Genomic DNA, 15367 nt, shown 5'->3' with positions numbered 1-15367 from the left:
CCCAGTGGAAAGCTACCAGCCCTGTTGTGCTGAACCAGGCAAAGAAACAGGAAGTCCCACCCCTGCAGTGGGAGAGGGCTGGGAGGCCTGGGTCCTGGAGTGAGGGTTACCTGGCATCAGAATTGTCCCTCTGCCTGGCACTGAGGAAGTGATCACCAGGTTAAGTGGAGAACTCCAGGGCCCCTTGTATTACCAGGGCTGGCTGCAAGTTCTTGACACCCACCCTCCACCACTCCCTGTTGGGCTGGCTCCTTAGGCTGGGTGGGGTGAGGAGCAAGTTTCCCTCTGAAAGCCTCAGGCTTCCTTCCCTAGCACTTCTGCCTCAGTTTTTCTAGAGTTTGATCTTGCAGGGTTTCAGCATTTCTGTGTACCACCCTTGCCAACGCAGAACCTCTGGGTTGGGAGCAGATGCTGAATAAATAGGGGTCTGAGCTGGGCCAGGGTGTGTGTGACTCAGCACCACCATGCTTGTCAAAAGAAACCCATAATTCACCCAGGGTCAGGACGACACAGTTTTTGTCTTCGCAGTCCATAACGCCTTGGCAAATATTTAAACCTCAGTTTCCTCATCTGTACAATGGCATAACATTAGATTTCATGAGTGGCTGTATGTAAAGTGTCCAATATAGTGCCAAGCACATACTGAAGGCTCAATACCACGTAGCTATCCTTCTCCCTGGGCTTGCGGTGCTCTTCCCCAGACCTACCATCCTTTGGGTCCAGTACAGCTTCCTGTTAACCTTGTTCCCCGGAATCATTGGATGGGTGGGGAAGGCAGGTCTACAGGAGCAATGAAGTTCTGGGAGGTTAAAGAAATGAGGAAGGGGATGAGTATCAGAGAGAGGGCTGGCCAGGAAAAAAGTGAATGTTGGGACTGACAGGAGGCAGCTTACAGGTGAGCAAGCTGGTCGTTTCAGGCAGAAATGGTCTGGAGACAAGGGCAGAAGGTCCTGGGAAAGGGAACAGTCAAGAGGGTGGGGGAGGGCATGGAGGGGGTGGTGGGGACACCCAAGACTTGAGGAAATAAACAAGGGGAGCGCCACCACAGAGGTGGAGGGTAATGCTGCTGGGAATCAGCCCCCTCAGACTTTCCACTGCGAAGCGAAACCGTAAGCCCTGGGGTGGGGGGGGGGGGGGCAACGCAGAGGGGAAGTGGGCAAGGTGGAGGGAAGGCAGAAGGACAGGGGCAAGGGCCCTGGGAGCAGCAGACCGGTCTCCCAGCTCAAGACATCCACCTTGCCTCCGCTCAGCTCTCTGCCACTGCCCTGCCCCATTCCCTGGGACCCCCCCCAACCTCAACCCTACCCGCCCTGATCTGTCTAGCTTTCCTCTGGATTCCAGCCTCAGGTCATTGGCTCCTCCCCTCTCTCTCCAGGCCTCTGTCTGTGTCCCTCTTTCTCCAGGTTCTCTTCCTCCATCTTCCACGTAGCAGAACCTCTCTTTTATCAGGCTGTCTTTCCTCACTTTCTGACCTCTTCCCTTTGAAGGGCTCATTGTGGCCAGGGCCCAGGGGGAGATGGGGGAGGCCCAGTTCCAGGTCTTGCTGCTTCTGCCACTGCTGTGGGTGGCTCCAGGTAAGGTGGGGATGACCCTCTGGGAGGGCCGACCTCCAGACACACAGGAGGGGTCAGCAGGGATGTCTGGATGACTGCACAAAAGCCAAGATTCTTAGTTTGGGTGGATTCTTCTCATGCCTTGCTTGGGGCAGTCCTTCAGCCCCAAAGCTTCTCTTCAGGCTCCCCCTTGGCAGGGAAGGGGCAAAACCCCTGGTCTTCCTCAGGCTCCTTCTCTACTCCTAAGTCAGTTGGCTCATGGCTCCTCCCCTTGGCCTCTCTTTTCCTCCCCAGTGGAGGCACCAGGACCTGGGGCAGAGGTCCCGGAGGTGTGGGCCCAGGAGGGGGCTCCTGCCCAGCTTCCCTGCAGCCCCACAATCCCCCTCCAGGATCCCAGCCTTCTTCGAACAGGAGGGGTCACTTGGCAGCATCTACCAGACAGGTATGCACCCCAAACTTGGGCAACAGAACTCCCAAATCCAGCAGCAATGGCATCCAGACTCATAACCCAAGGCCCAAAGCAGACCCTGGTGCCCTCCCCTGAGCTGTCAGTCCCTCTAAAGCCAGTGGCCTGCCTCCCCTGCCACTATGCACCCTAGGTCCTTCCTCTGAAAACTACTCCCCACATCCTTGCATCCCATGAGTTGCTAGCAGGGGATGGTGCTGGCCCAAGGCCAGGGGGACCAGGACAGTTAGCAGTCAAGAGATCTTCCCTCCGGGTGGGCTTCCATATGCTTAAAGTGTGGCAGGACCGCATCTCCCCCGAGACTGCTTTCCCCTTTAATGTCTCCATCTCTCTCTCCCACGCGCAGCCGGCCCCCAACCAGGGGCTCGCGCCCCGTGGCGCCCACCCCCTATACTGTGCTGAGGCTGGCTCCTGGGGGGCTGCGCAGCGGGCGGCCGCCCCTGCAGTCCCGCATGAAGCTGGAAGAGCGCGGCCTCCAGCGCGGGGACTTCTCGCTCTGGCTGCGCCCGGCCCGACGCGCTGACGCCGGCGAGTACAGCGCCGCCGTGTACCTCAAGAACCGATCCCTCACCTGCCGCCTCCGTCTGCGCGTGGGCCAGGCCTGGGGTAGGTGGGGGCGGGGCGAGGGGCGCCAGTCCGGGAGGAGGGCGCCCAGTTCCACGCCATCCGGAGGCAGGAAGCGCTGGGCCGAGGCTGTGCTTCTAAGGATGCGCCCTAAGCCCTGACAGCGAGCCCCCAGAAGGGTAGCGGAAGGGGGTGGGGAATCGGATTGCTAAGTAGAAGGTGCCCCCAGAGAAAGCACTTATGTGTGTGGGGGGTGCCTTTGAAGAGATTGTATCACCCTTGAGCTCCTCTTGCCCCACCCACAGTGGGAGTGCCAGGGTGGAGGAGGAGAGGCACCCCTTGGGGGGCGAGGGAGGGTGCGGGGCTAGAGTGATTCATTTCAGACATCTGTGGCTCAGGAGGTGGGCTAGTGAGGATCCTCAGGCGAGGCCTGGTGGAAAGGGAAGGGTAGATCAAGCCGAGCAAACTTGGAGGCAGGGGAAATAGGCAGGAGACTCTGGGCATCCATTTTAAGCATTTCCAGGTGCCAAGCACTGAGCTGGAGGGAGTGGGGTGGAGGAAAAGATAGCTTCCAGCTTCGCTGGTCTGCTGCGAGGGGAAATGCGGTAGGGCTAACGACCCTTCTTCATCCTTGGGCAGTGACTGCCAGTCCCCCAGGGTCTCTCAGGACCTCCGACTGGGTCGTTTTGAACTGCTCCTTCAGCCGCCCTGACCTCCCAGCCTCCGTGCACTGGTTCCGGGGCCCTGGCAGAGTCCCTATTCAGGAGTCCCCCCATCACCACTTGGTTGGAAGCTTCCTCTTCCTGCCCCAAGTCAGCCCCTTGGATTCTGGGCCCTGGGGCTGCATCCTCACCTACAAAGATGGATTCAATGTCTCCAGCATATACAACCTCACTGTTCTAGGTAATTTCTCGTCTGCCTTCACGCTCCACCACAATGCCTTCCTGCCCCCCTGTCACCTCCCCCCAACTTACAGATCCCCAAAGCAGGGTTTATGCAGCTAACACCTCATGTGATTGCTCTGGACCTCACTGTCTGGTTTCTATCTTCCTCCTGTTGCCACCTTTCAGCCGCCTTCTCTTGTAGACTTTCCTTCGGCCATCCAACCTCAACTGCCAGCCTTCAGTCCCCAGCTGGCCCAGCCCACATCCTGGGTTTCTGAGTCTCTTCAGTTCATACATCTTATTCTGCTCCTTAGCCCTCTTCCGGGCAGGACCACCTCCTTCGCTCTCTGTCTCCCCTCCATGACAACCCAGTGCTCTTCCCCTCTGCCACCTCCCCCTCCCTGCTTTAACTCTGGGGCCCCTTTTCTCTCCAGGTCCGGAGCCGCCAGTCCCCCTGACAGTATATGCAGGAGCAGGTTCCAGGGTGGAGCTGCCCTGCCAACTGCCTCCTGGCATTAGGACCCCGTCTCCCCTTACTGCCACGTGGACCCCTCCCGGTGGAGGCCCTGACCTGCTGGTGGCTGGAGACAATGGCAACTTTACCCTTCAACTAGAGGCTGTGAGCCAGGCCCAGGCTGGGACCTACACCTGCCGCGTCCATCTGCAGGGGCAGCAGCACAGTACCACTGTCACTTTGGCGGTCATCACAGGTCAGTCCTGTGAGGGAAAGGAGTAGCTCCCAACCCAGGGGAGCTGGGGCAGGGAGGGAAGTCTGGCCAGGCGAAGACTGGATGAGTCTGCCTCACGGTGTCAGGCCAGGGGCATGGTTTACAGAGGCCGCCCCGTGCGGCCTCCTTTTTTCTCGCCCCCATATGTCAAGAACTGAAACTGAAAATCCCTCTTGAGTCACTAGATGAATGTTCCACTCTTGTCTAAGGGGATCCCCTGCTCTGAACCAGGGGGAGGGTCTGAGAAGTTAGAAAGAGAGGCAGCAAAAGTTCAAATGGTTCCAAAAGGGTAGAATATATTTCTAGAATATTTGTCACACTTTGGGGCCAGAGCTCTGGTTAAAGTTGCAGGAAATGGCCTCAATTTGGGAGGAGTTAATAAATCAGTCCATTGGTCAGCAAATATTTACTGATCATGGGCTTTTCAAGACAGTGTAAAACAAACACACCTTAAAAGAAAACTCAGAAAATGTGTTGATTGATTGGTGATTCAATCAATCACCAATGGTGGTTACTTGGCTGGGTCTGTAGTACTCACCTGTGGCCACTAAATAGTAGCATCATATAGTTGGTTGCTTAATAATGTACATTGGTTCAATGAATAAATGAATATGCTAACAAATAACACATTTTCTGTGGGCCAGTGCTGAATTTCCACATGCTTCCTGGATATTTCTCCCTAGCTATCATAGTCACACCTCAGTCTCACTCTGAACCCCATCTTTTCCTCACGCCCAATCCTCTTGCTGACTTAGCCTTCTGTCAATAACTCTTTGCATCCTGCTCCCCCTGAAGCCTAGCCTGCTTCTCTCCCCAAGTCTAGTCAGTCACCACAACCTACCAATTCTTTCTGTCCAAGGTCTTCTTGAAGGTCCACTGTTGTGTGTCAGTTTCCCATGCTCTCGCATGACAACTCAGCGGGAGATGTTTTATAGAGAAGTAACTTTCCCAGAGTCACACAGCTGGGAAGTGCCAGACTCAGGGTCCATACTCAGGTGTCTGTGTCACCAAATCCTCAGGTTCCTGTACCCCAGGCTCAGCCCAAGGCCCTTGACCACTGGTCTCCTCCTGCTCACCTTATCACTCACTGTTCAGATTTGTCTCAAGATCAGTAGGTCAATTCACTGTTCTCCAAACATTCAGAAAAAGGGCACATTCATTCAGGGGGCACCTCTCACGGCAGGGGCACTGATATCATTCAAATTGTTGAAACAGGAAAAGTGGAAAGTGTATTGGGGGGCCACTCATCTAATAGGTACTGGGGGTTTCTGAGCATTTAAGTAGACAGTAGTGTAAAAGAATCTGAAACAGTATTTGTTACATGATCCTTCCAGGCCAGTCTGAGTTAGAACAGTCCCCTGAAGGCAACAGGAAAGTTTTTGAGCAGCAGAGTGATCTCACCAGAACTTTGTCTTCATAAGATTAATTTGGCCATGACCCTGATCTCCTCCCCTCAGCCTCACCCAATCAGAGCCCAGGGGAGTGCATTGTGATTGAGACTTGGGAGTTGAATCTATGGTGTCAAGTAAGGGGGTCGGGGACTCAAAAGATCTCTTTCCTCTAATGTTTTCAGTGACTCCCAAATCCTCTGGGTTACCTGGCAACCTGAGGAAACTGCTTTGTGAGGTGACTCCGGCATCTGGACAAGAGCGCTTTGTGTGGAGCCCCCTGGACAAACGGTCTTGGAGGAGTTCTCCAGGACCCTGGCTGGAGGTAGAGAAGGCCATCCTCCTTTCTCAGCCTTGGCAGTGTCACCTGTACCAGGGGAAGAGGCTTCTTGGAACAACCATATACTTCACGGAGCTGTCTGGCCCAGGTCTGAGACCCCACAACACCACAGCCCCAACTCCAGGCTAGTCATCTTGTTCCTACCTGCAGACGCCCTCACCACCCCCTCCCAGCTCTTTTTTTCCTATGAGGGACCTGGCCTCCAGCTCTTGTCTAGTCCCAACCCACTTCTGCCACTAATTGGCTGAATGATCCTGGACAAGCCCCTTAAACTCTCAGCCTTGTTGTCTGCATCTGTAAAATATGAGGGTGTGGCATGAGGGTGTCCCTTTCTGCTGGGACCCTATGCTTAATCCTGTACTTTCTCCTTAGGTGCCCAGCACGCTGAGAGAGCCCCAGGTGCACCGAAAACAGGCCATCTCCCTCTCTTTCTCACCCTTGGTGTCCTCCTTCTCCTTTTGGTGACCGGAGCCTTAGGTTTTCACCTGTGGAGAAGACGGGTGAGTTCAAGGACTCCCCTCCCCCTGCCTCTGGCTTTCCTTCTCTCCAGTCCTTACAGTGCTGTCTGGCACCCCTTCCTCAGGAAAGGTGACTAAAGTGGATGCTGAACCCTTCTTCATAAGTCTCTGTATTCCAGGCACCCCTTGTGCTTGAACAACCCAAGGGAGGCTTGAAGGGGCTGAGAAAAGGCCTGGGACCAGATGGGGAAGGCAGGGGCTGAGAAAGAATAGATGGACCCACTATCCTCCTTCTTCTCTTTCTCTTCATTCTTCTCTTTCTCCCACCCTCCATGCCTTTCCACAGTGGCGACCAAGAAGATTCTCTGCTCTAGAGCATGGGATTCACCCACCTCGGGCCCAGAGCAAGATAGAGGATCTGGAGCAAGAACCGGAGCTGGAACCGGAGCTGGAGCAGGAGCCAGACCTGGAGCCAGAGCCACTGCCACAGCAGCCCTGACCTGGAGCTGAAGCAGCCAGTGGGTCTCTGGAATTCAGTCCGAATAAACTCCCATCAGCAGCAAGCCTGAGTTTGGCTCCTTCTTGTTCAGTGAAGCTTCTTGTCTCTCCCCAATCTCTGGGTGCTCCCTTCTCCCACCTCAGCCTTTTGACCTACTTTCCCCAGCCAGTCTTTCTTATCTTCCTCTTTTTGTTCCTGGCTTCTCCGTGATTCTTTCTTCCTTGGTCTCTTTCTTATTCTCTCTCTCTCCTGGGTTGTCATTTTTCTGAAGGTCCAAAAAGCCTTCACCCATTACCTCTACAGCCCTTTCCTCCATCCTTTATCCCATATCACTCATATGGAGCTGGCTGCCCTGGTTTCCTTTATATTTTTATTCCTCTGGCCCACCCCACCCACATTCGGCTTCACTTCAGCAACTGTCTTTTGCCCTGTAGCTGCAGCGTGTGTGTGTACACACACGCACACTCGCAGAACAGCCCTATCATGTCAAGTCCCCCTGGAGATCAAGTCTTGCAACCTGTCTGTGCTGTTGGCTGAAGTTCCAATCTGCCTCTGCCCCCACCTCCATGTTCCTTAGCTCTAGGTGCCCTGTTTGTTCCCAGGCATGAGAACACACTGCCACCCAGTGGTCACTGTTTGTCACACACCACTGGAAGGGGAGGGGGGAAGCGCAGGCCCAAGGAGATTAGCAGTGCGGTGGACTGGTGGGCACATATCCTTGCACGTGGGCACCGCCTTTGTGGAGCACCCTCGTGACCGCGTGCCTGTGAGTCTACGCCCTCGAGGAGAGCCTCGGGACACATAGCCCTGGACCTGGCAAGGTTATGATCCAAGCCTGACAAAGGAGAGTGCAGTGAACAAAGGCCCCACGTGGGGACAAGAACAGCCAGCAAGACAGCTGGCTGCTGCTGCAGCTTTGGGAATCAGGAGACCTGGCTTCCGACCTCCGACCTCAGCTATTTTGATGTGGCCAGAGTTCATCTCCCTGAGCCTCAGTTTCCTCACCTATTAAGTGGGATAATGATGATATAGAAGACCCACCAGCCTGCCTGCCCCCGGCTTTGTTTCTCTGTCTTGGATGGGGCCACACAGATTGTTGTCAGCAGAGCACAGACACAGCCTCAGCCCACAGCACCCCACAGCGACCTAGGCCTCTGCCTGCAGTGTGTGCAGGGCTCTGGACTTTGGCCACAGACAGCTCTGTCAGGGAACTTTACCCTGGACAGGAGGGAAAATATATTGAAAGAGAGTGGGAACAGGTCTGCAGGAGCAGGAACCCCCATGTTTTAGTGGGGCAGGGGTTTCCTGGAAATTTCTGTGGGTGGCACTTTTCCTTTCTACTAGGTAACATCCTATGCCCTTTGGGCTTATGAAAGTAGTCACTGAGGATTCACCAGTGTCTAGCAGGGACTTCCCCATGTTCCTGCAGAAAGGGGACAGGGCAGAGTGTAGGGCCACCTTGTTCACCCACTAAGGAAGTGAATAGCAAAGAGCGGAAGGAGGAAAAGGTGTGGGGCTTGTGCTTACAGTGATCCTTTTATTAGCTTTTACCCCCTTCCCTATGAGCTCTCTCCTAGGGGGTGACACCCTCAGCTCCTCCCCCTCTCCCCTCAAAGCTCTAGCAAGGTAACCTCCAGCCCTTTTTGTGTTCTCTTAGTCCTTCTAGAGAGCTAGGTTAATTTATCCCGCATCTCCACATTTATCTGGGAGCCGAACTAGTGTTCCAGGCTGGGGACCTGGAGGGGAAGGGGCATCAAGGAGGCAGGTAGTTCAGTGGGGCTGGTGGGGGTGAAGGAGGGATCATCTTAGGTCATTGTTAAAAAGGAAGGGGGTATCAGTTATCTGTTACCACATAACAAATCATCCCAAAACTCAGTAATTTAAAACAATAAACCCTCTCTCACATGGTCAGGAATCCAGGAGCAGCTGAATCGAGTGGTTCTGGGGCAGGGTCTCTTGTGAGGTTGCTGCCCAGATGTGGGTCAGAGCTGGAGTCATCTGAAGACTTGGCGGAAGTGAAGGACCTGCTTCCAAGAAGGATCCTCAGGTGGCTGCTGGCCAGAGGCATTAGTTCTGCCCCACATGGGCCTCTTGTTGGGTTGCTCCTGGCAGAGCAACTGACTTCCCCCAGAGGGAGGGAGTGGCCAAGACCAAAGCTACCATGTTCTTTCTTAAAAAGATTTACTTATTTATTTTTTAGAGAGAGGGGAAGGGAAGGAGAAAGAGAGGGAGAGAAACGTCAATGTGTGGTTGCCTTTCGCACACCCCCAACTAGGGATATGAGCCACAACTCAGGCATGTGCCCTGACTGGGAATCGAACCAGTGACCCTTTGGTTCGCAGGCTAGCACTCAATCCACTGAGCCACACCAGCCAGGGCCCATGTTTTTTATAACCTAATCCGGAAAGTAATATATCTTCCTTTCTGCCCTAGTCTGCTGGTCACACAGACCAATGTTAGTACAATGTGGGAGGGGACAACAGAAGGGTATAAACTGAAGGAGGTAGGAATCACTGGGAGTCGTCCTGCATCAATTTGTCTACACAGGGAGAAGAGTGCCTGAAAGACCTAGGCTGCCAGAGGAGAGAGGTGTCCCTGAGTACCTCTACCCCCAGTCCTGCAGGGACCCGACAGCCTCCTCTGCGTCCACTGTCCAGAAGTTCTGGAGGCCAAATGAGTTCAGAGCCTTGCCAAGTCAAGTGTGTCAGGCAAGAGGCCATGCTGTGCTCATCCAGACCTGTGGTCCCCCTCCCCTGACTTTGGTCTTCTTATCCTTATGATGCATGGTAGGCCCAGACATTTCCATGCTCTACCTCTCCACACCAGGCAGAGGTGTTAGAGTTCAGGCCTGGGTCCTTGCTGCTATCCCTCCCACGAAGGAGGTAAGTTAGGAGCTTAGGTTTCCTTGCTTGGGCCCACCCAAGATGGAGTTTGCCCTTTGAAGGTTGGGGTGGGGATGGGTTCTGTCTGCTTCACTCTGTGGCTGACAGTTTATCCAACAGGCTGCAGGTGCCAGCTGGCTGAGCTCAAACTGGGCTCTGAAATTTTCCTGTTCATAGCTCCCATGGGGTGCGGGACGCCCAGAAATCACCTTCTGAGAGTTGCAGAAGTTGGTCGTGGAGCTAGGGAGAACGTGGCAGGGGTGGAGGTAGGTCAGCTCTCCAAAAGAGTCTACTTCCCAGAGAACGGGCTCTGCGGCCCCTCCCCCACACCCCCATCTCCAAGCCCTGCCCCCAACCCCCTTTGCAGAGGGTGCCAGTGCAGCTGCAGATGTTTCTGGTAAGGAGGCCACCACAGGACTGCACCTGGGGGCTCCCATCTTCCCTCCCACAGGCTTCCACAGACAGCCCTGCCCCTTCTCCAATAGCCCAGCCTCCAACACTTTGTCAGCCTTGAGGCTGGTTTCCATCTGCTTCCCCTCTTCTCCTTCCCGCTTGACTTTCTCCCCATCCTCCAATCTGGAGACAGCCTCCATGCAGCAAAAATAGCTCTCTACCAGGAACGGGAGACTTGTGGAAATCCCCGTGCTCCATGCTTACAGCCCTGTTATGAAGCAGATAGCTTAACTTCAGTTCCTCCTCCTGCAAAATGAGGATAGTAATACCTACCAAAAATGTATGAAATGTTGTGCTAGTGTATGTGAAAGTGCTTTGAAAGTGGAAAATCACTCTATACATATGCAGGATAGTGGTGGTGCTAAGCCTCAGAAGCCCCAGCTGGGGCTGTAGGCCTTACACCCCTGCACCGCTGTGGGAGAAGCCAACTCTCAGTCACCATCCTAGCCTTCCTTAACGCAGAGGAGAGGAAGTGGGGTGAGGGGGGCAATCCAAGCATTGGGGTCCAGGCAGGAGTTCAAATCCCAGTTCTACCAGTTATGGTTACTAGCTCTGAGACCTTGAGCAATTTTCTTAAACTCTTTGAGCCTCAGTATCCTTATCGGTATGATCTAGAGGATAATATTTATGCCCTATCACTGTTGTGAAGATCAAATAGAATACACAGCCACATAAAGCACACAGCTCTTCTAAATGTTCAGTATAAACTTGCTCTCTCTTCCTCTTTTCATTTCCTCTTCGGAAATTCCAGAGAGAGAAAGCCAGGTTCTTGGAGCCTGTTGACTCTTGGGATCCCACCTTCATAGATGTTCACAGGTCACAGACCCAAGAGTTAAATGGTGTCACACAGGCTACCTGGTGCAAGCAGTGGGCCCTAAGCTATACCCAGCCCTTGGAATGCTTTGTTTGATTTGCCCAGTGTCAGAGCAACAACAACAAAATTAGTTGCCAACATTAAAATGAGGAGACATTACATAAATGTCTAGTTTTTCCATCTTCTCTCGAAATTTTGGCAGAGCTGACAACAGTGAGTTCATATTCTGGTGTGACGTCTACTATCAGCTCAGCTGCAGCTCTGTGATTAACAGCTGCCCTACCTCAGTCCCCACCCCTCCCTATTGTTCACAGCCAAGCTGATTTTCTCATTTATATTTCGTAGCAGACTCCTGTAGGCATTTAAGTTTGTAACCTGATCCACTCCCCCTCCATTCATCCCTTCAAAAAGTATTCAACAGTCGGGAACTGGGGAGAGGGGCACGGGGAGTCAGTGTTTAATGGGTTCAGAGTTGCAGCTGGGGAAGGTGAAAAGTTCTGGAGAGGGATGGTGGGGATGGTTGCTCAGCTATGTGAATGTACTAATGCCATAGACTATCCACTTAAAAATGGCCAGAATGGTACGTTTTATGGTGGGATGTACATACCACAGCCAATTTTACTATCAATAAATATCAATAAAATTCAATATATAAAAAAAGATTTTCCAAGTATTAAGGGTCTACTATGCCCAAGGCACTCTGCTGGGAGCTAAGTAAGACAGACATGGTCACCACTCCAGTCTGTAAGACAGACACTGAACAGTCAGTAATTCCATAGTCACTGCACTTGGAGTAGTGCTTCCAGGGGAGAAGCGGCACAAGGCATTGGAGGTCTTACCGTAAGGGACCCTGATTTCAGCTGAGGAACCTGAGGAGCCTTCTCAGGCTATGGTGGGGGTGGGTGTCATGGGTGGAGGATGGTAGAGCCCAAATCCAGCCTCTGGGGCACAATGGGGAGCCCCCTCACCTCCCTCACCTATAAAGCACCTGCCTCCAGACTTCTTCCAGGTGAGAAATCAACTTCAGTCTCATGCAAGCCTGTATCATGTTGAATTTTCTGGTAGCAGAGCCCAATGCTTACTGATACACACTTCCTACTGGGACTTTTCTCAGTCTCCAGGTTGAGATAAAGTTCGCTATGATAAGCTCTCCCAACACCCTGCACTTCTCCCTTTGTAGCCCTTGTTTAATCGTAATGAAATTATTAAATGTTTAGTGTCTGCATCACAGGCTAGAGCAGTGACTATGTCTAGCTTATTTAACATCCCTAGCACCCAGCAGAGTACCTTGGGTCTGGTAGACACTCAACACTGTTGAATACATGAATGAATAGAGGATCAGGGGTTACAAACTTAAATAAATGCTCATAGGAGCCTGCTAGGTAATGTGAACGAGAGAGCAGGTGGGAGGGGGGTTGCATTCCAGCTGCAGTAAGGGGATGAAGGCCTGAGGAAGGGCACACTTCCCCCTTGAAGGACATATACCCTCCTTTTAAGGATGCTCCTTAAGTGGTGAACCTAACATTTTCACTTATATTCATTAACTAAAATAGTCATTTAGCCACATCCAGCTGCAAAGGAGGCTGGGAAGTATAACAAGTCTGGGCAGCCAGAGCTCCTCTAAGATCGAGGGCTTACTAAGGAAGAAAAGAAAACAGACTTTGGGGACAGTGGAGACCTGGACAGAGAGTTAAGATCTGAAGAATGAATAAAAAAATTCCTAGATTAGTGGTTCACAAAATGTGGCCCCCAGGGGTCCCTGAGTCCCTAACAGGGGGTTTGCGAGATCCCCTTATTTTCATAAAAATAAAATATGCATGTTGAGATTGCAATGATGTTGCAAAAGCAGTCTGGGATAGAGGACTTGCTACCTTAGCACAAATCTCAGCAGTGGAGCCAAATCATACTACAGACGTTGTATTCTCCACCACCAGCCACTTGCAGTAAAAAATGAAGAAATTAATGCCAGTTTCACTTAAGAATGCCCTTGATGAAGCAGTAAATATTAATTTTGTTAAAATTCAACCCTTGACTACATTGTTATGGAATGAGATATGGCACTGCTCGCTTGTTGTGAAATGCGAAGTGAGAGGAGCCCTTCTGCTGCAAAGGAAGCGCGGTGGCTGTTTCCAGTGGAAACACTGCATTAAGTGTTGGAGTTGCAAGTTGAACTAGCCACTTCGTTTTTTCGTAGTAGAGGAATGGCATGATTATATGTGCACATTTAAATTTAGCCTGCTGTGCAGAGGATATCCCGGAGGAAGAAAAATGGAGAGGCCAGGAGACCATGAGGAGGCACGTGTGATCGTCCAGGCAAAAGATGATAATGGCACCTTGGATGGGAATGGTGGCAGTGGGGCAGAATGACTTGGATAGACCTCAGAGCTATGTAAAGGGCAACATCCATGGGAATTGGTAAATAAACACACGGGAATTCAAAGATACCCAGTTTATTTGGCTTGAGCAGCTTGGTGAATGGTAAAACCCTTACTGAATGGGAGACTTTAAGGAGAAGTAGGATTGCAGGTGTCAAACAATAATAACTGCCCTGGCTGGTGTGGTTCAGTGGATTGAGTGCTGGCCTGAGAACCCAAGGGTCTCTGGTTCAATTCCCAGGCAGGGCACATGCCTGGGTTGTGGGCCAGGTCCCCAGTAGGAGGCGCATGAGAGGCAACCACACATTGATGTTTCTCTCTCTCTCTTTCTCCTTCCCTTCCCCTCTGTCTAAAAGTTAAAGAAAATCTTTTTAAAAAAATAATAAATAAATAAAATTTAAAAATATTTTTTAAAAAAATTACTGAAGGCACTTAATTTATTTTTTAGACTGTTAGACACCTTTATTACATAAGCTAAGGTAGGGGGGAGGAGCATTTATTTGCTGTTCCAGGCCTTGATTTTCCTCAGCTAGGACTCCAGCTCCCTGCCCTCCAGCACAGAGCCATCTGCTCAGCCACACTGGTCTGGTCTTGGAGCGATGCATGCTAGCAGCTTGCTCCACTGGAATTGCTCCTCTAGAAAACTGCTGATTTTGGCAGTCTTCTGAATTATCATCTGTGATTGTTTTTTCTTTAAATTTTCTTTCTCCTCAGGAGTCTGCTTGGCCCCCTTCTTGCAGCCCAGGGGCAGGGCACAGTGGGACTTGTACCACTCTCTGTACTCTCTGCTGTCAGTGAGCACAATGCAGTTCTTTACCAGGAGCTTGGTGCGGACCAGCTTGACTCTGGATGAATTGCTGACAACACAGATAATCCTTATTTTGTGTGTGCAACACCCTGAGCCCCAAGCTGCCTGTGTCCTGCCTTGAGGCCTGGTACTTCTTGCTGCCTCCCTGTGTGTGGACTGTGTGTGTGCCATGGGGCCAATCTTAGCACGTGGATTGTGTCCATGTGGCAGGGGCCAGTCTGAGTGCTGGCAGCGGGGCGTCCCAGCTCACAATGTCGCTTCTTGTGGCAGAACTTGCTGTAGCCCCCAGTATCGTGGCACTTGTGCCAGTTGTCCTGAGAGATGCCCGTGGCTCAGCACTGGCTGGGAAGAACTAAATGGAGCCACCTTAAAATGGAGCCAGAGCTGTTATGCCAGAGGAACTATGCCCGTCTTATGCCTCAAACCTTTGGAATGTTAAAACAGGGCAAAATAACCTTTGGATTGGGCAAGCCCAAAGCAACATTGTGTCCCAAAGAACTGTTTGCAAGGATAACAAGAAAGCAGATATTAAGGTTACTGGACTGGTAGCTCCTGGACTGAAAATTAAAAGCATTCTTTAGAATAAACATCACTATGTTACATTGTCTGCCCCAATAGAAATGCCTTCCTTCCACTGATATAATTTTTCACCTTCCCTTTCTTATAAATACCCCTTATCCTTATCTCCTGATTGGAACATTATTTGGGCTTCTGTCAAAATGAATGCGTTTCAAATAGCTATTCTGATCTCAAATACATGCTTGTTGCCTCTCGCTTTGAAAGGCCTTTTATTTTTAGGTTACCAGAGAGTAGTAGTATGCAGATGGTAAATTTGGTTTGGAACAGGTTGAGTTTGCGATGTCTGGTGAACATCCAGATGGAGATGTCCAAGGGGAAGATGGGTATGCACATCTGGAGCTCCTGAGAGATGTGGGCTACAGACAAACATCTGAAGGTTGGCAGAGACGAAGGCCCAGAGGGACAGAGTCTGGTCCCTGGACACTCTGAGTGTCTCAGATTTCCTTCTTTTCACCCAGGCCCTTTCTGCCACACTGGACCGTCCACAATGTCTCTGGTGCCTACTCATGAACAAGTAGCCTCAGGGCCCAGGAGCAAGCAGCTCTCCTGTGCCCTGCCCTTGCCTCCCACCTCCTT

General features: G+C 51.9%; 1 protein-coding gene across 1 annotated transcript; it reads left to right on the top strand.

Moving 5' to 3' along the window:
• Positions 1–1173: 1173 nt before the first annotated feature.
• On the top strand, positions 1174–6940 carry LAG3 (lymphocyte activating 3). Its single transcript, XM_024579026.3, has 8 exons — positions 1174–1574; positions 1848–1995; positions 2366–2625; positions 3223–3486; positions 3902–4177; positions 5769–6011; positions 6296–6423; positions 6728–6940. Exons 1-8 carry the CDS (start codon positions 1517–1519, stop codon positions 6878–6880), a joined length of 1530 nt encoding a protein of 509 aa, XP_024434794.2. The 5' UTR covers positions 1174–1516; the 3' UTR covers positions 6881–6940.
• Positions 6941–15367: the final 8427 nt, after the last annotated feature.

This window comes from Desmodus rotundus, chromosome 3, assembly GCF_022682495.2.
Source record: "Desmodus rotundus isolate HL8 chromosome 3, HLdesRot8A.1, whole genome shotgun sequence".
Lineage (NCBI taxonomy): Eukaryota > Metazoa > Chordata > Mammalia > Chiroptera > Phyllostomidae > Desmodus > Desmodus rotundus.
The sequence above is the reverse complement of the archived record's forward strand: the minus strand, read 5'-3'. Positions and strand labels throughout refer to the sequence as shown.

Bases quoted from the DNA above. Each gene is read 5' to 3' on its own strand.
- LAG3 (XM_024579026.3), top strand. From the start codon at position 1,517: ATGGGGGAGGCCCAGTTCCAGGTCTTGCTGCTTCTGCCACTGCTGTGG. The intron at 6,012-6,295 runs GTCTGAGACCCC...CTTTCTCCTTAG, and splicing joins CACGGAGCTGTCTGGCCCAG to GTGCCCAGCACGCTGAGAGA. The intron at 6,424-6,727 runs GTGAGTTCAAGG...GCCTTTCCACAG, and splicing joins TTCACCTGTGGAGAAGACGG to TGGCGACCAAGAAGATTCTC.